Source organism: Carcharodon carcharias, chromosome 12 (genome assembly GCF_017639515.1).
Source record: "Carcharodon carcharias isolate sCarCar2 chromosome 12, sCarCar2.pri, whole genome shotgun sequence".
NCBI classification, from domain to species: domain Eukaryota; kingdom Metazoa; phylum Chordata; class Chondrichthyes; order Lamniformes; family Lamnidae; genus Carcharodon; species Carcharodon carcharias.
In genome coordinates, this window is record NC_054478.1 from 140,275,367 (window position 1) to 140,299,046 (window position 23,680).

At 42.0% G+C, this 23,680-nt stretch overlaps 1 protein-coding gene across 4 annotated transcripts in view; it reads left to right on the forward strand.

Annotated features, from left to right (window-relative positions):
• The window catches only part of dip2a (disco-interacting protein 2 homolog A), a 216,143-nt gene that overhangs the window by 155,989 nt on the left and 36,474 nt on the right, over positions 1–23,680 (forward strand). For all 4 annotated transcript variants that reach the window (XR_005944547.1, XR_005944546.1, XM_041200489.1 and 1 more), the window contains exons 10-20: positions 1,039–1,149; positions 1,278–1,401; positions 2,143–2,252; positions 6,181–6,283; positions 7,869–7,933; positions 12,299–12,392; positions 13,837–13,956; positions 17,947–18,061; positions 18,815–18,954; positions 19,869–20,005; positions 23,405–23,485. Coding sequence is in view for 2 of the 4 variants with exons in the window: in XM_041200489.1 (XP_041056423.1) it covers positions 1,039–1,149; positions 1,278–1,401; positions 2,143–2,252; positions 6,181–6,283; positions 7,869–7,933; positions 12,299–12,392; positions 13,837–13,956; positions 17,947–18,061; positions 18,815–18,954; positions 19,869–20,005; positions 23,405–23,485 (1,200 nt within the window). In the remaining 2 variants the exon portion in view is untranslated. The remainder of the gene's footprint in view (positions 1–1,038; positions 1,150–1,277; positions 1,402–2,142; positions 2,253–6,180; positions 6,284–7,868; positions 7,934–12,298; positions 12,393–13,836; positions 13,957–17,946; positions 18,062–18,814; positions 18,955–19,868; positions 20,006–23,404; positions 23,486–23,680) is intronic.

Here is a 23,680-nt window from a genome sequence, read left to right on the forward strand (position 1 = left end):
CTAGAGTTCCTGCTCCTGATCACTATGCAGTGATCTTGCTAGAAATGTACATGTGTGGTCAAAGGTTGAAGACTGGATCAATCTTAGCTGTTATGCCCATCCCACCCACCCCATCATCAAATAAGCTACAGAAGCTCATAACCTGGGCTCACACTTGAAGATAATAAATAATGGCCACAGGAAAGCTGCTCCTGACATGGGGAGCAGTGTTTCAAATGAGTCATTACCTTTGGGGGAGGCAATGGGCTGAGGAAAGATTTTGGGGATGGCAAAGAAAGAGAGAACTACAAATCAATCATTGCTGTATTCAAAAATAAAAGATTGCTGGAGACTAAGCAAGCAGGATATGAATCATGAAACATTTGAAAGGCGATCATAACCTGGCAAATTGATTAGTGTGGTTGAACCTACAAAATACCACTGCCATACTGAATGGTTTAGCATCTGGCAGATGCATTTAAGAGAGAGCTTCATAATTAAATGAGGGAGAAAGAAAGAGAAGGATATGTTGATAGTGATATGAATATGGATGAGAAGAGGGCCATGTGGAGCATAAACATCAGCATCAACGTATTGGGCTGAATGGCCTGTTTCTATGCTGTAAAATTATATTTGATTCTACATAAAATACTCATAGCTCTTTGTGACTCAGTAATGACCTCGAAGAGCCAACATAAAATATGTTTTTCCCTACAAAAAGGGGCATCAGTTAATTATTTGGGAAAGGTATAAAGAAATATATTGTTGGAAGAAAGGCAAAGTTTATTTTTGTTGCTCTTTCATCGGTTGTGCCAAACTCTTGACAATGCCTCTTTCTAACCAGGAATTCATAAACATGCACAGGTTTTGATAAACATCTGAAGCTGAATTGTGATTTAAATATGACCATCCCCCTGGCCCCCAATGTTTTCCTCTGAACATTAGTTTGATCCAAACATCGCATTTGCATATTTGTTACATCTAATGTAGAAATAATGGGAGCATCTTGCATTTTTTTTTCAGACCTAGTTATCAAATGAAATTTCTCTTCTGTTATAGGTGGCTTTGGTGTATCCAAACAATGACCCTGTGGCATTTATTGTGGCATTTTACGGTTGCCTTTTAGCAGAATTGGTCCCTGTGCCCATTGAAGTACCACTAACTAGAAAGGTAATGTCAGCTATCATCTAAGCCTTTGATCCCAAATTGGTGTTGGTTCTGTAATGCCAGATTGGGGCCATTGTAACGCTAAATTTTTCTTCCCGAATACTACGTAATGTTTCCTTTGCTCTTGGCAGGATGCTGGTAGTCAGCAGATTGGCTTTCTACTTGGCAGCTGTGGTGTGTCAGTCGCTCTCACTTGTGATGCCTGTCACAAGGGATTACCAAAGTCTCAGAATGGGGATGTGGTGCAATTTAAAGGTAATATCACACATTTATCTGTAACCAGGGGACAATGAGTAAAATAACCACAATTGCTTTGAAAGAAGTCTTTACCAGAAAGCCCTTCACAGGAGTGGTCAATATGTGGAACGGACTGAAATAGTTGAGGCAAAAACCCTGGAATAATTTAAAAAACCGCTGTATATTGCAATGGTGCGGAAAAGGGGAGCTGCCGGTTGTTAATGGGTGGATGAAGATGGACTCAACAGCTTGTCAATTGGCATATGCGCCATGAGTCACAGTGCATGTGCGAAAAAGCCCCCTGAAGCTATGCCTTCACTAATGGTTGGTTGATCTATCAGAATATGTTGTCTCATCACAGACTCAAATTGAAATGTTTCCCCTTTTGTTCAAGTTCAGTGATTGACACCAGCAGGCAGCGGATTTGGTTGGCATATGCAGTGAATAAGTATACAGCCTGTTAGCACAGCAAATGTAACTGAAGCCTTGTCACACAAATGGCGCAATGTTTTGGTAGTGAATTTTTATTTGAGTGCCATTTCTTTGACAGCAATATGCTGGTACCAAATTTATTAAAATTACCATCAAAATCCGGTAATACGTTTCAGTCCACAACTAATGCAATAAAATCTGAGCAGGTATTTTTGAAAATAATTATAGTGAAGTATTGCTGCCAATTTGGTTGTGGATATTTGATCTCCCCACTCTGCACCAAGAGTTTTGATTACCAGACAGATTAAACTATTGTTCTGTTTGTAGGTTGGCCTCGTTTGGGTTGGTTTGTGACAGATGTTAAACACTTGTCAAAGCCACCTAAAGATTGGCACCCCATGATCAGGGATGCCAGCAACAATATTGCTTACATTGAGGTAGGTCCTGAACTGATCTTGCTGTATATTGTGCTTTATTGAGCTTTGATTGTAATTTGATAAGCAAGCATTAGCCTTGTCATGTTTTTATAATGATTTAAAAGTGCCAATCACTCATAAAGGACTTTACAAACACGTTGTGGGTTTATTTATTGAAACTAGGCACATGGGAACAGATATACAGAGATATAAAGCTTGAAGACATCAGAACTGCAGAGCTGTCTGTGTGTGCTCTGCTTAAAAGCAAAACTAAACCTGGATCGCCTGACACACTTCCTTTCTAGAAATGTTATGCTTCTATCCCTGAAAGGCAATAACAAGCCCTTTGCAATATTTCTTATTCAGCAGACGGGAAGCTGTATTATTTTTGTAAAGGTTATGGTGGTGCCTTAAATTTAAAACGTGTAATAAAATTCAAAGCACCATGTCAAAAATTCTTCAACTACTGTATCGTAGCAAAAAGGTAGCTTGAAAGCCAATTCATACTATTTTAAAAAAAAACATATGGATGAGAATGAACGGGAAATAATCATTAAATAACGACTACTTGGGAGGTTTGTACCATGGAGAACTTTATCAGTGTACTATCCAGCATCAGACATTAACAAGGCAGTAATTCTAGCTGTGACTGTAAGGGTAAACCCTAAGGGATGGATGAACAGCCGCCAGGGTACTTAGATGACAAGATTTGTCAAAAAAAACACTTGACAATCACGTTGCAGCAGCCAGTGTATATTGGCCGCATACAATTTCCACATTCAGTGAAGGCAAACAATCACATCATGGCAATTACAGACCCATTAGCCTGGCCTGAATAATTGGATAATTAATAGAACCAAAAATCCTGAGAGGATTGTGCAGACCTTGAAGATTGTCAGAAGGAAAGTTTTGAAACTGATACCTAACACTGGAGGATAAGCCATGTAGAACGAGTAGATGAGCGGTTGAGGCTTAAAATAGAGATCTCCGGGGAACTTGAAGTGTATAAAATACTTAATGTAAAATGAAATTAAATCCAAAACAAGCCTTTAAATATGCCAGTGCAGGAGAACTAGCTGAGTTTTGATAGACAAATTTAGCTTTGACGACAAGAAATATTTGTTTGCTAGGCCATCAACAGCTGAAATGAGTTGCTAGGAGGAGTGATGGAAGACAAGACATGGGAGTCACTGAAGAAACAACTAGATCTTCAAGTGGGAAGATTGTTAGTTCATAGCTGAAGGGATAAAATGAAATGGGCCATGGACCTTCATTCAGACCTGTTTTTGATATTGTACGCAGCAAATTGTTGAGGGCACTTCATTTAAAGTTGACTTCAGATATATTCTTGTCTGGTTTCCTTGTTCGAACGGCTTGTTCAGTGCTACAATCAGGGCACACCTATCTGGCAGGTGATATAAAATAATAAAGGTATAATAAGCTACAAACAATGAGTGAAAAGATTGAAATGAGTAGCTAGCCACTGCTTTAAAATGCTGAGAACGTGATTCTGTCTGGTTATTTGTAGTACACCGCAAAGTGCATTTTAAATTTATTCTTTCATGGGATGTGGGCATTGCTGGCTAGATCAGCATTTATTGCCCTTAAGAAGGTGGTGGTGAGCCGCCTACTTGAACCACTTCAGTCCATGTGGTGTAGGTACACCCACAGTGCTCTTTAGAAGAGAGTTTCTGGATTTTGACCCAGTGTCAGTGAAGGAACAGTGATATAGACCCAAGTCAGGATGGTGTGTGGCTTGGAGGGGAACTTGCAAGTGGTAGTGTTCCTATGCGTCTGCTGCCCTTGTCCTTTTAGATGGTATAGGCCATGGGTTTGGAAGGTGTTGTCGACGGAGCCTTGTTGAGTTGTTGCAGTGCATTTTGTAGCTGGTACGCACTGCTGCCACTGTGCGTTGCTGGTGGAAGGAGTGAATGTTTAAAGTGATGGATGGGGTGTCAATCAAGTGGGCTGCTTTGCCCCAGATGATGTCAAACTACTTGAGTGTTGTTTGAGCCACACTCATCCAGGCAAGTGGAGAGTATTCCATCACATGCCTGATTTGTGCCTTGTAGATGATAGACAGACTTTGGCGAGTCAGGAGGTGTGTTACTCACCACAGAATTCCCAGCTTCTGACCTGCTCTTGGAGCCACAGTATTTATATGGTTGATCCAGTTGTGTTTCTGGTCAATGATAACCCCCACAGAATATTGATAGTGGGGCATTCGATGATGGTAATGCCATTGAATATCAAGGGAAGATGGTTAGGTTCTCTCTTGTTGGCGATGGTCATTGTCTGCCACTTGTGTGGCGTAAATGTTATTTGCCACTTCTCAGCCCAAGCCTGGGTATTGTCCAGGTCTTGCTGCATTTAGATACGGGCTGCTCCAGTATCTGAAGAGTCATGAATGGTGCTGAACATTGTGCAATCATCAGCAAACAACCCCACTTCTGACTTTATGCTTGAGGGAAGATTATAGATGAAGCAGCTGAAGAAAGTTGGGCCTAGGACACTATCCTGAGGAACTCCTGCAATAATGCCTCCAGACTGAAATGATCAACCTCTGACAACCACAACCATCTACCTTTGTGCTAGTTATGACTCCAATCAGCGGAGAGTTTTTCCCCTGATTCCCAATGACTTCAGTTTTGTTCGGGGCCCTAATGCCATACTTGGTCAAATGCTCCCTTGATGTCAAGGGTAGTAACTCTCACCTTGCGCCTCGAGTTCAGCTCTTTTGTCCATGTTCGGAGCAAGGCTGTAATGAGGTCAGGAGCTGAGTGGCCCTGACGGAACCCAAACTGAGGGAAGTCAGCATGTGTTTATAAAGGATAGGTCCTGCTTGAACAGGTGATTAAAGCAGTGAACAGAAGAATGCATGTGGATGTTATATAATTTTGTTTCATAATTCTTCTGTGAAATTCCTTGCGATGCATTATTACATTAAAGATGCTATGTACATAGGTTATTTAGATGGACTTTAATAAAGGCATTTGACAAAGTTTTCCATAAGAGTCTTTCAATGAAACTTGAAGTTCATGGAATTGAGGGCAAATTATTGACTTGGTTAGGAAACCAGCTGAACGCTGGAAGCCAGAGGGTAGGAATAATGGGTAGGTACTCTAATTGGCTAACATGACGAATGGTGTACCTCAAGGAACTTGTTGTGGCCTCAGCTATTCACCATATTTATTTACGATTTAGATGACGGGGGTAGAAAGCCATGTATCTAAAGTTGCCTCTGACACAAAGGTAGATGACATTGTAGATGGAAGTGTAACAGTACAAATAAATGTTGATAGATTAAGTGAGCGGGCCAAAGTCTGGCAATGGATTTGAGTGTAGGCAAGCATAAGCTCGTTCACTTTGGGCCTAAAATAAAATGATAGAATAGGGTACTTTCTAAATGCTGAGAAGCTTAAAGCAATGGAGGCCCAAACAGACTTTGGGTCCAGGTACATAGAGGATTAAATATCATGGACATCTACCTCATTTCTGCTGGTTGGGGAGTCTTAAGACTTGGAGTCATAATCTTAAAATTGGAGCAAGACTGCTCAGGAGTTGAATTAGGAAATACTTCTATATACAAAGGCTGGGAGAAGTTTGGAGCTTTCTTCTGTAAATGGTAATCGATGTTAGACCAATTGTAAATTTTAAATCTGAGATTGCTAGATTTTTGTTAACCAGAGATATTAAGGATGTGAGGTAAAGAGAGGTATATGGAATTGGGTCTCAAATCAGTCATGATCTCATGGAATGGAGGAACAGCTTGGAGGGGAAAAATAGTGTATTCCTGTTCCTATGTTCCTAGCTTAACTGATGATTTGGAACACCGGCGTCATAGGACCACTTCTGAATGCAGCTGAACTTCTCCACATTGCTGTGCTTTGGAATGCAGACAGTACATGATTTTTGAATATTAAGTTATCTTTTTTTGCTCCTCCTTCAGTACAAGACCAGTAAAGAAGGAAGTTCAATGGGCATAACCATATCTCAGACTGCCATGTTAGCACATTGCCATGCCCTTAGCCAAAGCTGTGGATACAGTGAAGGTGAGCTGATTGTTTCCAATTGATATTCAGCCAAAAAAATATCTTTGGATTGAATCCAAGAAGCTTTTAGCTTGAAGATGAAACATGGGGACCTCATGGATAAGATTTACAAAACAGGCTGATGGGAGGACATGCTGGCATGGGTATTGACCACTAACTAAGCCAGTGTGGAGTATGCTTTTGCTTTGCATCATTTTCCCCTTACCCTATTGAAGGTGGTGACTTGTCTGTTTTGATTCTAGGAGTAACAGCAGCCCCCTGCTAACTCACCAGAGTCCCCATTCTTCATCTCTGAGCTTAGACAATGAATATTTGCTAATTAGTTGACCTTGGGAGGCAGGGAAGGCTATCTCAGTCAAGTCTGAATCTGGTTATATGGTCACTCCATGTCCAAATAGTCACTGGAAGATGGAAACTTGGACTGACTCTTCGTCTCCCCCTCCCTAACCTGGGATGTTAGGATGAATTGTAGAACCCCTATTGCCACCTTGGCAATAGAAATCAGATCACTTAGTAAAGTCCAGGAATCAAATCTAAGACCTTGCTGTATGTTCAGGATGACATCAGTTAAATCACCTAGGGGAAGCATTTTTATTACTACATGATGGTCTGTGTTTCTTTGTTCCCATTGATTTTGTAAGGTATTTGAAATGGTTTGTAATGACGTGCACTTCTATAGCAAGGTTTCACAGACCTTTACTGACTGATTCATTTTATGTGCCTGAAACTGATCAACATAGCTTTGAAATGGAAGAGATTGTTAATGAATCAGAAGCTGCAGCCCTCAAGTCAGAGTGCAGCTGTGACGGTTTTTAAAATTCATTCATGGGGTGTGGGCGTCGTTGGTTAGGCCTGCATTTATTGCCCATCCCTAATTACCCTTGAGCAGGTGGTGGTGAGCTGACTGAACCACTGCAGTCCCTGTGGTGTAGGTACACCCACAGTGCTGTTAGGGAGGACGTTCCAGCATTTTGACCCAGTGACAGTGAGTGGATGGCGATTATATTTCCAAGTCAGGATGATGAGTGGCTTGGAGGGGAACTTCCAGGTGGTGGTGTTTCCATGTGTCTGCTGCCCTTGTCCTTCTGGATGGTAGTGGTCATGGGTTTGAAAGATGCTGTCTGAGGAGCCTTGGTGGCTCTATAACTTGGATACTCATGTCCGGGAGCGGGAGACTCCCTTTCGAAGGAGATTTATTTTCAAACCAAAGAGATTTTAGAATCTAAAAGCAAAAAACTGCGGATGCTGGAAATCCAAAACAAAACAGAGCAGAAACAGAAATACCTGGAAAAATTTAGCAGAGGTCTGGCAGCATCGGCGGAGGAGAGCACAGTTGACGTTTCGAGTCCTCAAGGCTCTCCTCCGCTGATGCTGCCAGACCTGCTGAGTTTTTCCAGATTTTAGAATGTAATTGATTTGTATATGTGGGACATAACAGTAGTGCCCCAGCAGTAGTATGGAGAGAGTTGTAAGACATCTGTTTGCAGTGCTATGAAACAGATTACAGTAAATTTGTCAGAGCAGCTGCATAAAGGAAGTTAGAGCTGAGCTGTGTCGGAACTTATATTCTAAATTTATATTGCAGGGGAGACATTAACAAATGTTTTGGACTTTAAAAGGGATGCAGGCCTGTGGCATGGCATTTTAACCGTAAGTATTATCTCCAGATTTGTCGTCTAGAGACAGAGCCCGTCTGTATCTCCAGACACTGTTAATGAACATGACAACATGTGTTCACAGAATAAGCTTACATACCTATGGTATATAGTATCTGTATTGTTTCCTGTGACAAACGATCTACTAAGATTTTACTGCAGATTGGATCACTTGGTCTCATCACATGCATTCAAGAGGAAAAATTAGATGAGTCAAATGGATAGTATAAACAGAGTTGCCATTATTGCCCCCACCATTGAAACCACCCACATTTAAATCTGGCAAATAGCGCAAATCATTACTATTCTTGTCAATTACAAAACCACCATTTACACTGTGTGGTCTATTTTGGGCAGACAAAGGAGTTTACTAGGTAGTTTGCAACTTTAGATATACAGCAGCTAGCTAGCTAGTATCCTTAACCTTCTTTAAATGCTGCCAACTAATACTGAATGTTTTCGAAGTAATTATGAACATGGTGTTTGACAATGGGCGAACAGGGTCAGCTTTCAAGCCTCAATGAGATTTAAAAAATTAGTTACTAACAGAGAATTTCACATACAACAGCGACCTTCAAAAAACTTAGCCATTTCCTGATTTTAATCATTTTTTGCCATGACTTTATTTGCAGCAGTTTGTAATTGAAGCTTCAGTTCCCCTCACAAACAACATAAGATTCATATTAACTACCCAAGGCATAGACAGGGCAGATCATGTTAGATCGAACGTGCCTGCTATAAGTGATGAGGGCTCTAATGAAGTTTATTCACAGCCTTCACATTCAGGCATCGAGTGTTTCAGCCGTGGCTCAGTTGATAGCAGCTCTGAATCACAAGGTTTTGTGTTCAAATCCCACTCCAGGCTTGAGCTCAAAAATCCAAGGGTGACACTCCAGTGCCATACTCAATGCACTGATGGAGAATATCCGTCCTTTGTACGTGATGTTGGACTCAGGCCCCATCTGCCTGCTCAGGCAGATGTAAAAATCCCATGGCATGATTTCGAAGAACAGCAGAGGAGCTTCCCTGCTGTTGTGGCCAATATTTATACCTCAATCACTGTCACAACAATCAGCTTACCTGGTCACATTGCTGTTTGTGGGAGTTTGCTGAGCGCAAATTAGCTGCTGCAATCCCTACACTTAGAGCAGTGACTATACTTGCAAAAGCACTTCATTGGCTGTAAAGCACTTTGAGACGTTTGGTAGTTGTGAGAGTCGCTATATAAATGCAAGTCTCTTCCATTCACAGTTTGCTTTTTTTAAAAAAGAAAAAAATCTGCCAGTCTCTTCTCTCTTTCTGTTGTGATACGGCAAAGTTCAGTTGCTGTTTCTTCCAGCACAGGCGATAGGTTGGCAGAAAGCTGATTCACAGCAGTCACTACTGCTGCAGTAGCAGTTAGCCCTTTTCATTGTGATTGATTTGGATTCCTCCCTGGTGTGCTTAAGCAGTGTTGCCAGCTTAACACCTATTTTCAGATGAGTAATATCCTATCTCGGTTATCTCGTTGAGTGAGAAACTAGTGCGACACCTCCTCTTTCAAAATCTATCATGGCCTAAAAATTATAAAACCACATGATCTTCCCTCTTGGCTTTGTTCTCCTTTTGCACTTCATTGATTCTTTTCCCATTATTTATCACAGTTGTTATGATATTGATCGCACACCAGGAAGAAGTTAAAATTGTGTCATCCTGCAATCTTTCTCTTTTCGTATTAATGCTACAATTATAGTGCATTATATATTGCTTCGATGGTGTGTAATTTGCAATAGCACTTTGATTGCGCTGCCATTATGCATGTTTACGTTTACCCTCAAGAATTTGTGTGTGACTTTGGAGATCAATGAGCCCCATTGTAGTGAGCAGCGAGATATCAGAGCATACTCTTTACATGCCTGGAGGAACCTTGTAAATATGGATCTTGCATACTGTTTCTTTTCGTATCATGCTTGGAGTTTTGGTGGAGCTCTGCTTTTACTTGTGGTTTGTGCCGTTCAGTTGTTTAATAATTTGCGTTCGCTTGCCAAAACTGTTATTGAAATGAAGCTTAACTCCCTCTAGCTGAATATTGGCAAGCTTAAAGCCATTACACTTGGCCCCTCCCACAAAACTCCACTTTCTTCCCTTTCTTTCCATCCGCCTCCTCAGGCTGAAGAAGAATGTGAGCAGTCTCAGTGGCCTGTTTGTTCCAAAGCTGATTTTCTGACCCCATATCCCCTAAGACAATCTCCTTTCACCTCTGTAACATTGCCTATATCCACACCCTTCTCAATGCATCCTCTCCAGAATCCTCATTCCTGCCCAAGACGATTACTCAGTTTTCTTTGCACTCTCCAGTTTGCCAAAACTCTGCTGCTCATATCCTGATCACACATCAGCCTGTCATCACTGATATTGGTCAGCTTAAAATTCTCATGCATATATTTGCATCCCTTTATGGCCTCTCTACTCCCTTTCTCTGTAACCTACAAACCCCTACCAAACTTCCCATTCCTCTAACATTGGCCTGTTGTGCATCCCTGCATCCTTCACCTTACTGCTGGTGATTGTGCTTTTCATTGCCTTGGTCTGACTATTTTGAATTCCTACCCCAAACTTATCTACTTCAGTGCTAAAGCTTTTGAAATATCCTCCTTACCTAGCTAAGGATTCCACATCACTGTAGTAGACAGGGCCCTCAACTGTGCCCGTCCTGTCTTCCACACTTGTACTCTTGCCCTTTTCCTCCTTTCCAGAACCATTATTTGTCCTTACTGATCACTCCAGCCTTTGTATTCAAGGGAACATCCTCCACCATTTCCACTGCTTCCAGTGTGACCTCACCCCCAAATACCTTCCTCTCTTTCAGCATTATGAAGAGACTGTTCCCTCTGTAACATCCTAATCTCCTGGCCCTCAATCATCCTTAGTCCATCTCCTCTTCCCCTGGCACCTTACAATGCATATGCAGGGTATCCCATATCATCATCTGCCGTATTCAGTGCTTACGATATAGCTTCCTGTACATTGGGAAATTCAAATGCGGGTTGGGTAATTGCTATTCTCTACACCTCTGTTCCATCTGCAGGTATAGTCCTGAGATTCCATTAGCATGCAATTTTGATTCCCTCTGGATTAGCCTCCTTTATCATTCCAGTGCAACTCAGTATTGAGGGACAGCTCCTCATTTTAGGTACTTTGCAGCCTTCTGGCCTTAGCATTGAACTTAACTTCAGACCTTAAGCAGAGCTCCCTGTCTGCCCCTTCACTTCTTGGGAACCTACCATGTATTGTGTATTGCTTTCTTGTTTGCCCTCCGCAGGTGCATTACCTTACACTTCTCCGGATTAAATTCCATTTGCCACTTTTCTGTCCACCTGTCCAGTCCATTGATACCTTCCTGCTATCTGCAGCTTTCTTCCTCAGTATCAGCCATGTGCAGTTTGTTTATTGGGCCTGTGTTATCATCTGCCGTTCTGCCCAAATCTCTCTACCCTGGAGAGAGTTACCAGTTGTGGAAGTATCCAGCTGATGTCCCATTGAACAATGCCTACTCACAAACTTCTGGCTTTTTAAAATGCTCCTGAGAGAACTGCATGTATTAATGTGGCATTCACTGGCAACTGTCTCAAGAGCATCAAGGCTTGGCCAACAGCACAGAGCGTTTATTATTCCTTATTAGAAGCCCTTTAACTAAAAACATAATTTCATCCTTATTAACGCACACTATTGCAGATGTTGCAAATCTGAAGTAAAAAAGAAGTGTTAACTCTCTTTCTCTCTCCGCAGATGCTGCCTGACCTGATGAACATGTTCAGTATTTTCTGTTTTCGTTTTAGTTCCTCTAACAGTAGTGCTCAAAATCATGGTTCTTTTTGGTGTCCCTCCACTGATTACTTGGCTGAGGTTCCCCCTATCTTCACCTCCTCCCAGTTAGTCTGTTTGCAGTCTCGTCATGAAACCAAATCAGTTCTCTCCTTTAATCAGAAACTAAATCTGAACAGTTCAGAACTCTACTAATTTGGAATTATCCATTTCCAGAATTGCATACCCTGGCTTGTCCAGCAAATACCACTTTATCTGTTAGGTTATTTGCAGTCCCTAGTGACATGGCTACCCATTCAAGGTCCATGTGCACCATGCAAGCTGGTTAGTCATTATCTGCATCTTTGGCTCAGTTTTCACATTGCTGAATCAACAACAGAAGGTTGACATGGGTCTGAACCCTCATTGGCAGGCATGTCACCCTGGAGCCAAATTAAACCCTGCTTACCTCTCTTCCCAAAGATGATGGTCATTAGTTAGTTGTCAGTCACTAATCAGTGTGCAGTTTGAGACATTGCAGCACCATTGACCGATGTTTTATACATCTTGTTGGCAGAGTGTCATGAACAGGATGCATGTGATCAGCATTCCCTACGCTCTGATGAAGGTGAACCCTCTTTCCTGGATACAGAAAGTTTATTCCTACAAAGGTAAGATAATAACAATGTCAGAAGGCACGGAACAAGCAAAAGGAGGTCACTCAGCCTACCTCATACTCTGCTGTAAGCTGTGTACAATTTTGTATTTATGTGAACTTGCTTTACTTCAAATTTATAACACAGTCAGAGGCCACTTGGCCCAACAGTGCTGTTCTTCATACGAGCCTCATCCCACCTTAGTTCATATCAATCTATCAACATATGCTTCCTTGCTATTTGTCCATCATGAACTTATGCACACAAATTTTTGGAGGTAACAGGGCAGGTTGAGAAGGCTGTTTAAAAAAAGCATATGAAATCTTTGGCTTTATTAATAGAAAATGCAAAAACAACATAGTTATGCTAAACTTGTATAAAACACTGGTTTGTCCTCAGCTGGAGAATTGTGTTCAATTTTGGAGACCACACTTTAGGTAGGTTAAAATTCCAATCAGTGTTATAATCTCTCATACATGGATTTGGGAGGACACAAGGACTGGAGGCACAATCCTTATTTTGTAAGGAGACTTGATGCATGATTTTCAACAGAAAATTGAGTTTTTTTCTCACACTTTTTTGAGTAGGCCTTGCATTAAATGAGAATATTTTACCAGGTTTTATGTATTTTTTTCATTGTCTCTTCCCACTCTCACTCCATTTACCTCTTGACTTTCAGCCCTGTTATGCTATGTCGTATCATTTTGAGGCCATTCAACTAGGCATATAGATTAAGAACTTGAGTATTGCTGAAAAAAGACATTTTGTTGAAGCTTTTTCATCTTGCACTCAAGACAATCACAAAAATACCAATGTTGGTTTCCCTGATAGTGGTATTCTTGCGATTGTCCTGATGAGTACAAGATGAAAAGCTTTGACAAAATGTCTTTTTTCAGCAATGCTCAAGTTCTGTACTACCAAACAACTATTCATATAGATTTAGTTTTAGAATGGAGTATCATTTGTTCTGCCAAAGAGTACATGTTTGGGGTGAGAGGTGAATATATATCTGAGCTGAACTTAGAGTTCTGCTCCACTTACTGCAATGAAGTGATAAGTACAATGTGAAAATTTAAGCAGCAGCAGCAGCTTACTTTGCACCTGGCACCAGCAACGCTTCAGTTCCCTAATATGGCCTGAAGGTTTCTCCTGCAATGAGCTTTTCATCAGCCATTTTATCGGAATTGAAGTGGTGCAAAATTGTGGAAGATTTGGCAGACCCTGTTCAAAAGTATATTTTAAGTGCTGTGCCCCAGTTATTCCTCCCATCAGTGCCACTGTTTGAGGACCACTACTCGAGCGTGTGCATTGACTCTTGTAGAGTTATGTGGACTAAACATTTACTATTAATGCATCTTTTTCATTTTAAGATTATATAAGTTTCAAATTTGTACGTTTAACGTTAAGAGGTCTTGAGCCACTGGAGTGTAACAGCAAATCCTGCTTCATTGCCTTGCAGCTCACATTGCTGTAGTAAAATCTCGGGACATGCATTGGTCTCTCTTAGCTCAGCGGGATCAGAGGGACGTAAGTCTCAGCTCACTGCGGATGCTGATTGTAGCAGATGGTGCAAATCCATGTAAGTATGCAGTTTACCTTGTCATCTCTCGCCCTCTCTACTCTCAAAGTCTTTGTCACAAGGTGGAGGCGTAGTCAATGAATATTTTTAGGACAGAGGGAGATAGATTCTTCACTAACAAGGGAGTCAAAGGTTATCGGGGGTAGGTGGAATGTGGAATTGAGGCCACAATTAGATCAGCCAAGATGGTGGAGCAGGCTCGATGGGCTGAATGGCCTACTCCTTCTAATTCTTATGTTCGTATGTACAAGAGCTTGTGACCAGCCACATTCCCTTCCAACTTCACTTCCTCCTGCGTCTATCTTTGGAAATCAATTTTCCCTAAATCACTTATAATTGCACTTCCAAACTCCCAACTGCCTAGATGTTGGCCTTCCAGCTGTTGATAACTCAGCCATCCCCTCAGCTCCATCTATGATGACTTTGCCCGTGGAAAATTTTAGTCTCTCGGAAAGCCTCTAGTCTGTCCGATCCCAGTTGTTTCCCATGGAGTGGAATCCGCCTTCACTCCTCCAGGCACAAAGGGCACAAACTTGAGTACATCTGGTGAACAACTAGTCCAGCCATCCATCTGAGATCTGGCTGCACGACATCAAGCACTGTTGGGCCTCGCCTTCCTCTGTCAAGACCACCCACTGCTCCTGGATTGTCCTGGAGAACAAAGATAACTCCCAACCTTTTTCTTTCAACCACCAACAAACTCTTTAAATCATGCTATCCCAGCCTTAAATCCTCATTTCAAACAACAAGTCTGAGGCACACTTCGACTGACTTGTCACTGAGTTTGATATTATTGGCTCACCTATCATTGTTGCTATCTCACCTTCCCCTTTCGCACCAGTCCAAAACACCAGCTCTCCCCTGTCCTAGCACTGAATGTGTCTTTCTCTAGTTTCCTTCCACCCTCTCCTCGTGTGCCTCCTCCAAGCCTATGAGACCCACCTCCTGCTTCTTCAAGCTCATTCCTAGGAAGATGTTGAAGAACCAACTTCTCGTCCTGGTCCCCATGTTAGCCAGCATTGTAAATGGCTGCCAACCCAGGTACTCTCTTCCTCCATTTCAAAACCATCATTACCACCCCCACCCCCTCAACCTTACTATCCTTGCAATCTGATTACTAGCCTCTCTTTCCTCCCAAATCCTCGAATATGTTGTTTCTTCCCAAATCCATGTGCACCTTTAGCGCAACTCCCCGTTTCTATCACTCCAGTTGAGTTTCTGTACCAGCTACAGAGCCATTTGCTTAAAAAGCCATGAATGACATTCTTTGTGACTGGTGCATTCTCCCTCTTTGGCCTCCATGAATCTCTGTACTGCCTTTGACACAGTCCATCACACTCTCTCCTCCTCAAAACCCCTCCTCCATTGTGTGGGTCAGTGAGATTACTCTCACTTGTCCCCAGCCATACCTATCTAATTATTGCCAGTGGTTTCCAGCTCACCCCTACTCCACTGTTAGCTCCAAAACACTTCAAAACTCAAAACTTGACATGCTTTTCTTCCAAGCCTATGTGCTGCCCCTCTGTGATATCACCTGCTAAAGTAGGGTCAGTTTTCACATGTATGTTCATGACTCCTAGCTTTAACTCTCTACTCCCTGTCACATCCCTTCCCCGTCTGTGGCAAGCTGCTAGCCCGGCATCCAGTCTTGTTCTTTCCTCCAGCTAAACATTTGAAGACTGAAGCCCCGGCGACAAACTTTGCCACGAATTTCATCACTGTCCTTGGTCATGCCCTCAGGCTGAACCAGACTGTTCACAACCTCGGCATCCTCTGTGACCATAAGCTGAGCTTCTGACTCCACGTCCTCTGAGTTACAAACATCAACTGCTTCCACCACAGTAACATCACAAAAAAACGTTACTGCCTGCTGCATACCGCTAATCAGTAAACCTGCTAGTTTTCCAACAATATACGGGGCAGAGGGTGTGAACAACCTGCTGGCTCACTGTTCTGAGAAGGGTTATCGCCAGCAAATGATCTGCAATTAATATAAGCTGTAAATAATAGCTTGAGGTGGATCCCAACAAACGTTGAGCAACTTTGTCTACAAAGGCTGGGGTTCCTTACAAATATTGGTATACTACAACAGAGCCCCTTCAAACACTAGCGCATTGCTGGGGGATCTCCTACAAATATTGCTGCACTTCAGGGGGAAGCCCCTATTTCACTTCCTGAAACGCGGCATAATGGCCAAGGAAAGTAATACACTATCATTCATTTTTTATAAAACTTCAAATCACTAATAAATCAATAAATATAGACATTTTCAATGACGCTACACTACACATATTTTGCCAGCCTGAGAAATCTGATGCCAATTGCTCCCTGAAAAGAGAGAATGTGCAAAGTCACTGGGATAAGGCAGGGGGAGTGGGACTGGGTGGAATGCTCTTTCAGAGAGCCAGTGCAGACTCGATGGGCTGAATGGTCTCCTGCACTGTAAACGATACTGTGGTAAAAATTTCTTAGAGTCCTTTTGAGGATCTTTTAAGATCCATGGATAGCAAATTTTCTTCGAAAGTCTTCAGTGGCATGTAGCCTACGAGCTAGTCTTACCCACCAAAGTTATATCTAATTGAGGAAATATTGAGAGGTTACTTTGGGCAAGTTGCAGGGTTCTGCTCTGCTCTCTCCGCGCACCCCCCCCCCCACCCCAACCCCACGCGTGCGCGCGCGCACACGCACACACACACACACAAGAAACTCCATCATTTTCACCATGGGAGAAACTCCTGTTTAAAAAAAAAACCCATGGATTAAATTATCAAGAATTGGCAGGAATACCTGATGCACAGAAATGAATGGAGCAAGTAGGTGAAATAATCTGAAGTTACCACCCTCAATATAGTGTGTTGTCAGTGGAGTGACAGAATGCTTATTGACTTTATTGACTTACTACATGACCACTTCAGCCATGCCACCTAGGATAAGCCACAAGAAGGCACTTGGCATTTGCCAGCAGCGTTCAACAGCTGAACAGAACGCAGATGAAGAGGAAACACTGGCTCCCAAGAATGAAGAGCATGTGCAAGCTTGCAGTGCAGCATTGACTGAGTGTGTGTGTTGCTGACATCTAGTGACAATAAACTACAATACAGCCAGTTTAGAGAAGGAAAACCGAATTGAGTTTGACTTGACCTTCTGTTTCAATATCTTTATGCAGTGCCAATTATTCTTGTCAATGGAAGTGGTGGGGAGGAGGAGAAATTCATGTGCTTGTATAAGTTTTTCTAAGTTTCTAAACTATGGCTTTATTTCACAACTAGGAGTGAGGTAGACAGTTTAATCCTAAGCCTCTACCAGAGCTATTTGTTGCAGGCTGCTAGATAATGCACAGGAGTCGCTGAGACTCTTGTTCTCTGGCTGCTTTCCCTCTCCCTTCTCGTGGTTATCTGTCTGGCTGACACTTGGCCCCCTCATCTAATAATTGGACCTAACTGAGGAAACTTCGATATGGACCCACAATCTTACTGCTCCATTGGATAGTGCACTTATAGATTCACTATATTGTACCAATAGATCATGTGTTTCACAGAGTTTTATATAGTGTTTCAAAACGAACAACCTCGGGACTGAGGCCATATCAGATTTCAGATCTCCTGGCCGGGTGGTTTAGGCCATGGGCGGTTCGGGTCAAGCTGAGTTGGGTGGGGTCATGGGTCACTGAGTGTGGGAATATACCGGCACACGCAAATGGTAAAGGGGATAACTAGTCAGGGGTCACACTGAGCCAGTGCAGTGCCTAGCCAAGTTATCCAAGTAAGTTTTTTTAAAAATTTACTCAGTTAAAAATATTCTTTAAAAAATCTGTCTTTTGGCCAGCAGGATGTGAGACACTGCTGTATTGTGAATTGAGCAGGTAACCTTATTAAAGCATTAAGATTCCTTGATCGATGCCGATCAAATGATAAGCTATTGTTTGCCTAACACTAATGAGTTTCTTCATCAAAATAGTGTCTCCTTACTAAACATCTTGTTTTGTTGCAGGGTCAATATCATCTTGTGATGCATTTGTGAACGTTTTTCAGTCACGTGGTTTACGACCTGAGGTGATCTGCCCATGTGCTAGCTCATCAGAAGCTCTGACAGTGGCTATTCGCAGGTACAGAATGCTCTTTGCAGTGTCAGAATCCGAGGGTTTCACTGCCTCTCCATGTCTTTGAGTATTGCCTCCATGCCTTTGAGTGAGGCGATGTTTCTAAAATATGTTGCATATAAATATATCTTCTCTCTTCTACATATCTATAAAGGGTAGTGAGCAGCATCATTGCAGTCAGTGATTTCTCCTGGTTTACTCATAGATGTTGCAGTAAGATTTGGAGGTGCTGTTTTGACCTCCTAGGCTCTTGGGTGTAGAGGAGTGATCATGGGCAATTTTCAAATCTGATCACCATCCTGACTTGGAAATGTATCGCCGTTACTTCGCTGTCGCTGGGTCAAAATCCTGGGACTCCCTAACAGCACTGTGGGTGTATCTACGCCACATGGACTGTCGTGGTTCTAGAAGGCAGCTCACCACCACCACCTCAAGGGCAACTAGGGATGGGCAATAAATGCTGGCCCAGCCAGCAAAGCCCACATCCCGTGAGCGAATAAAAAAAAATGTCTCAATCCTTTTGGTTTTGGATGTGTAAGAGTATGCGAGCTGGAGGACGTATCTGTGTTGGCGTGAGCCCTTCCACATCCCTGTTAATAGCTGAACAACCACTAGGTTCAGATTGCCTGCTGATTGTTAGACAGGATCACGTAATCATGATTTGAATCTGATGCATCTAAAGGATTAGAGATCACTATGTGAAACACCATGTGACTTGGGGATAACCTAGTGACTGTAATGGGTTCTCTTTCCATTCAGACCTGGCGACTTAGGAGGACCTTTTTCAGGGAAAATGGTGCTATCCATGAATGGCTTGAGCTATGGAGTTATACGCATGGACACGGAGGAAAAGCTCTCTGTTCTTACTGTCCAAGATGTGGGTGCTGTTATGCCTGGAGGTATATTCCCTCTGTTAATTGTGTTCATTAATATTGATGATGCTTCCTGCAGAGAACAGTATAGTTTATTTTTATTATTGATTTTCACTTTCATCTCATTGATTCAGTCAAATGTTAGATGCATAGGTCAGAAAAGACATTTTTAAAACTGCCTACCCCTTTGTAGACAGTTTTAAAATTACTTTTTCTGACCTATGCATCAAATATTTGACTGACTCCATTGCAGTGCCAAAGACTGTTGCCAGCCCCTGCTCGATTTCCATCACCCGCTTACCCCCACTCCATTACATGATCATTCTCTTACTCTCCTGGTCATTGCTTCCCCCTCCCTCTCCTGGTCTCTCTCTTTTGATTGATTCTTCCCTGCGTCCACTTCCCTGGACCATCGTCGTCATGTTGACCGCCTAAAATTGAAATACCCTAGCTGATACCTGTTCTGGTGCAGGGGTTGTTCCCTGTGTCCAGTTTGCATTGGCCAACTGCACAAACCAATATCTAGGCCATAGAATTTATTGACCCATTGTCATGAACAAAAAATATATTGAACTATAAGGCAATTTGTGTTGTGAAGTATATCAGCAAACCTTTTTGAGGTGTAAAAGTTAACAATAACAAAGACCTTTCAGTATAAAAAATAGCAGAATTGACCGCTATTTTGTTAGCTTTCGCGCCCCCCCCCCCACTCTACTTCTCTTTCCTCCTTTAAGGTGGTGTTCTATATCTACCTCATCGACTCAGCTGTTGGCCATCTCCTCTAATGTCTCCTTTATGTGACTTGGCATCAAATTTTGTTTAACGTCACCCAAGAAGCACGTTGGGAAATTTTTACTTCATTAATGGCGTTATATAAATTCGGGTTGTTGCTGATGTTTCTGACAACTGGTACCCTTTCTTTCCGTGTACCTGCCTTTCAGCATTGGTGTGTATTGTAAAGTTTGAAGGTACCCCACATCTCTGCAAGACAGATGAGATTGGTGAGATCTGCGTGAGCTCGCGTGCATCAGGGACATCGTACTATGGGCTGCCAGGAATGACAAAGACTGTATTTGAGGTATTTGAAATACTTATTTTGCTGAAAGCGCATGCTAATTCTTCTCATTCATTCATTGTTCACATCCAAATTGGAAAGTTCCTCCATCCACTGGGACAAAGCACTGCTGTCTTGTAAAATTTTCAAACTTGCATTTAGGTTTTTTGCCCCTTCCCCCTCACCTACACCTCACACCTGCTGGACCCTCAAATATTTTTGTAGTGTGTGTGTGCAAGCCATTGACCTACTTGCTCTTTCACTGGGGAGAAGCTTTCTTTTAAACTGCTGATGATATCTTGCTTTAAGTTCCTTTTAACGTGAGCTGAATTTTTTGGGTTGATTTTTAATGATTTTCACAGAATCTCAGTGCAGAAGAGGTTCTTTGGCCCATCAAATCTGCACTAACACGTAAGAAACATGTTGGAAGTTTTTTTGGTAGTTTTTAAGACTTAGATGGTGCCCAATGTTTATTACAAGGCAATTACCACTCTGGCCTCTGAGCTCAATCTTCTTGTGCTTTATTTGATACACTGTGAGACAAAAATGAAGTTTCAGCATGCTTGATAGCATGGATTGTGGTCAATTCCCTTGATGATTCGTATTTAATCTTAGCAGCGCAGATAAGCACTACTTTACCTTTATCTGATGACTGGACAGCAAAAGTGTTTGTCACGCCCATTTCACAGACATCAGTTTGCATCAGTTAATTCTTGTGGAGCAGAAGTTGATTTTCATGCCTGTTAGTTGCAGAACCTTAGCATTATGCTGTCCAACAGTATCCCTAATAGCTGCAAGGATGTGTTAATTTACTGAGTGATTGGAACATGTCAATTGGTTTCTACAAAAAGGATCAAGGCACCCAATTCAAATAAAATAGCATCCTGACTACCTCATGTAGCTGTGGGAAATCCCTTGTTCTAGAAATTTAGAGCTATATCTTGGCTGCATTGCAAGCAGAGATGAAGGGTAGGTCAACAACTCAGATGCAGCCTATGGCCCTCTGTGAAGTAAAGGAACAGAGCTTTAATGTCATGATTACACTAGAGAAGTGTTGTTACTATTAATAGTTTGTTTGTGCTGAGTATTTATTTATCTGCTACAGATTCAGTAAATGTGCCTAGTGGTTTATAGCCAGAATCTGGTATATATTTTTCCTTGTCCCGCAGTTGAGAAGACCCTGTATTTGGCATGTGATATATCCCAATATAAACTGGGGCACAGTGACAAGTTCTCTGTTCAATGTCTGGGTCTTGATGTATTTATCTGTAGAATGTAGGTAAAAGGCACATTTTGATTTATTGGAATCTTATGGGTCCAGCCACTGCTACTGAACTTAAGGAAATATCCATCATTTTAAAAAAAAGTAACATCCTAGTTAATGCCAGTACTTCGTTTCAAGATTTGTCCAGTTTGTCCAGAAGAACCTACAATCCCAGATATCCAAGATTCTCCTCCGATTATTATGCTTGTTCTTTTTAAGCATTACAAAACTTGCAAAGATAGAAAAAAAAATCATTGGAAAGGCACCCTAGCCTTGGATGTCAGCATTTAGTTCTTTGTGACATATGGAGGGTTGCTTCAACCTCCAGCCAGGGAGAGAATTGAGTAGGTGGTGGGAATTCCTCTTCTCCAAGATGTGCCTGTTAAAATTTATTATGACACAGTCAGGAAAAAAGGCGTGATTGGAAAGGAATGCTGACGTCCAGATGCCTGACTTAATTTATTTGCTGGAGACTTGGATTATGTTGCGCATATCATTTGTCACCTGTAATGAATTTTTTGCATTGCACCAAGGGACGTGGGGGAGAGTAGTTGCTCTTGCAGGCTTGAACACGGTCTCAGTCTTGGACCTGGTGAGTTCATTCTCCAGCCAGACCTTTGCTTGCTTTGCTCTGCTTTTCATAACGTGGGCACTGGCCAAGGGAGCGTAGGTGATCATATTGGGATCCCTGGCCGGTCCCTTTCAACCTCAGTTAGGCTGTGCCAGTCCTCCAAGCTTCAGATGATGCCAGTGGCACCAATCTCAATTATCCCACGTTTATTATTTTCTTCGGCCAAACCTATTTTCCCAATGCTTCCTATTACCCACATCATTGGAATGGAAAGTTTCACACTGCATTTGAGCCCTTACCCAGTACCTTCTCAGGAAAGCACGGAGGCTGCAGCCAGAGCCAAACAGTGAGTCAGAAGAAGCTGAGAGGAATATCACTTGATTGCAAGTGTGAAAAGTTTAAATGTGTTACATACAAAAGCATTTGAGGTGCATCTGCGTCCTAGCTGAGTTCTCAAGTGAAGCATTTGATCCTTCACTGTGTTTAATGCTTTACCCTTGTTACTTTATATTGCTTTAGCCTGTCTTAGTTACGCTTGTCTATGTTATGATCCCCATAGAGATCGATAACTTCCTCAAAAATAATTGAACTTCCAGTAAATTGTTGAAAGGATCACATGACCAGGTTTAAATTTGAAGACTTTTAACGTAACAAACTTTAAAAAATAACATTGACTTAACTGTTTAAGTAAGCAACTTAAACTCTAAATCACAAAAAAGATCCCATATTTAACAGTTAAAACAACTGCAAGTCTCCTTCCACAGTTTTCCTTTACCCTGACTCTTAAGTAGACACTCCATGCTCCAGGAGATCAGTCCAATGCTGTTCTCAGCTTTTTCCTTTTCTAGCCGGATAACTTCTACTTTCAAATCTGACTTTCATGGTGAGGGATGAATCTCTCTAGCCAAAGCTAGACAAATTTTCCAGCTTAGTTTAAACCCTCATGAACTTTGTCTCTTCAGTCCAACCGTGGGCTTCCACCTGCATCCTGCATGGAGAGCAGTAGAGATTTGCTGCCTCCCTCTCTCTCTGTCTTGGATTTTACCAGTGAGGTTCAGTGATATTTTAGGAAAACCTTATCCTACTATGGCTTCTTATGGACTCTTCCCCTCTCAAAGCCCAAGTTAATGGTGATGTGAATCACATGGGCCTTGTATCCAGGTAGAAATACAAATTAGCTATCCTCTAGACCTCCAACTTCATTCTATCTTGGAGTTAAATAGACAGTTTAATGTATACCTGATTACAAAACCTGACACTTTTAACAGCTGTCTGGGACTTGGAGACTAATAGTCGATTCTCCATCAGCACAGTTGCTCAGGTCATTAATTACAGGTGTGAATATCTTTCACCCTCTTCCCAGTTAGACAACCTGGACCCCTTAATCTTTAGCAGCCAAGCCACCCAAGCGATTTATTGGAATTCAGAACAGGTCACATAACCCACTTCATTCTTCCACCTTGCCCGAAAGAAAAGAGAGTACCAAAATGCAACAATCTTGTTTCTCTAGGTTGGGACAAATTTCTGTGAACTGATTGCTGCTTTCTGAATGATGTTGGGATAACTTTTGCTGTTAACTGTTTTCTAGGCTGTGCCAGTGAATGCTGGAGGAGCCCCCATCACTGAACATGTCTTCACCAGGACTAATTTACTGGGATTTCTAGGATCTGTAAGGAAATGTATTTGTTTTACATTGACTGGATACAGTATTTTTGAAGTGTTCATGTTTCATTCTCAGTTTATCTTGCTGTGACTTTCAAGGGCGGAATCTATTTTTTAAAAAACAAACCTGGAGTAAAAAGCTGACATCAGTAATGGCAACCATGAAGCTATTGGATTGTCATTAAAAACTGCAAAGTGTTCA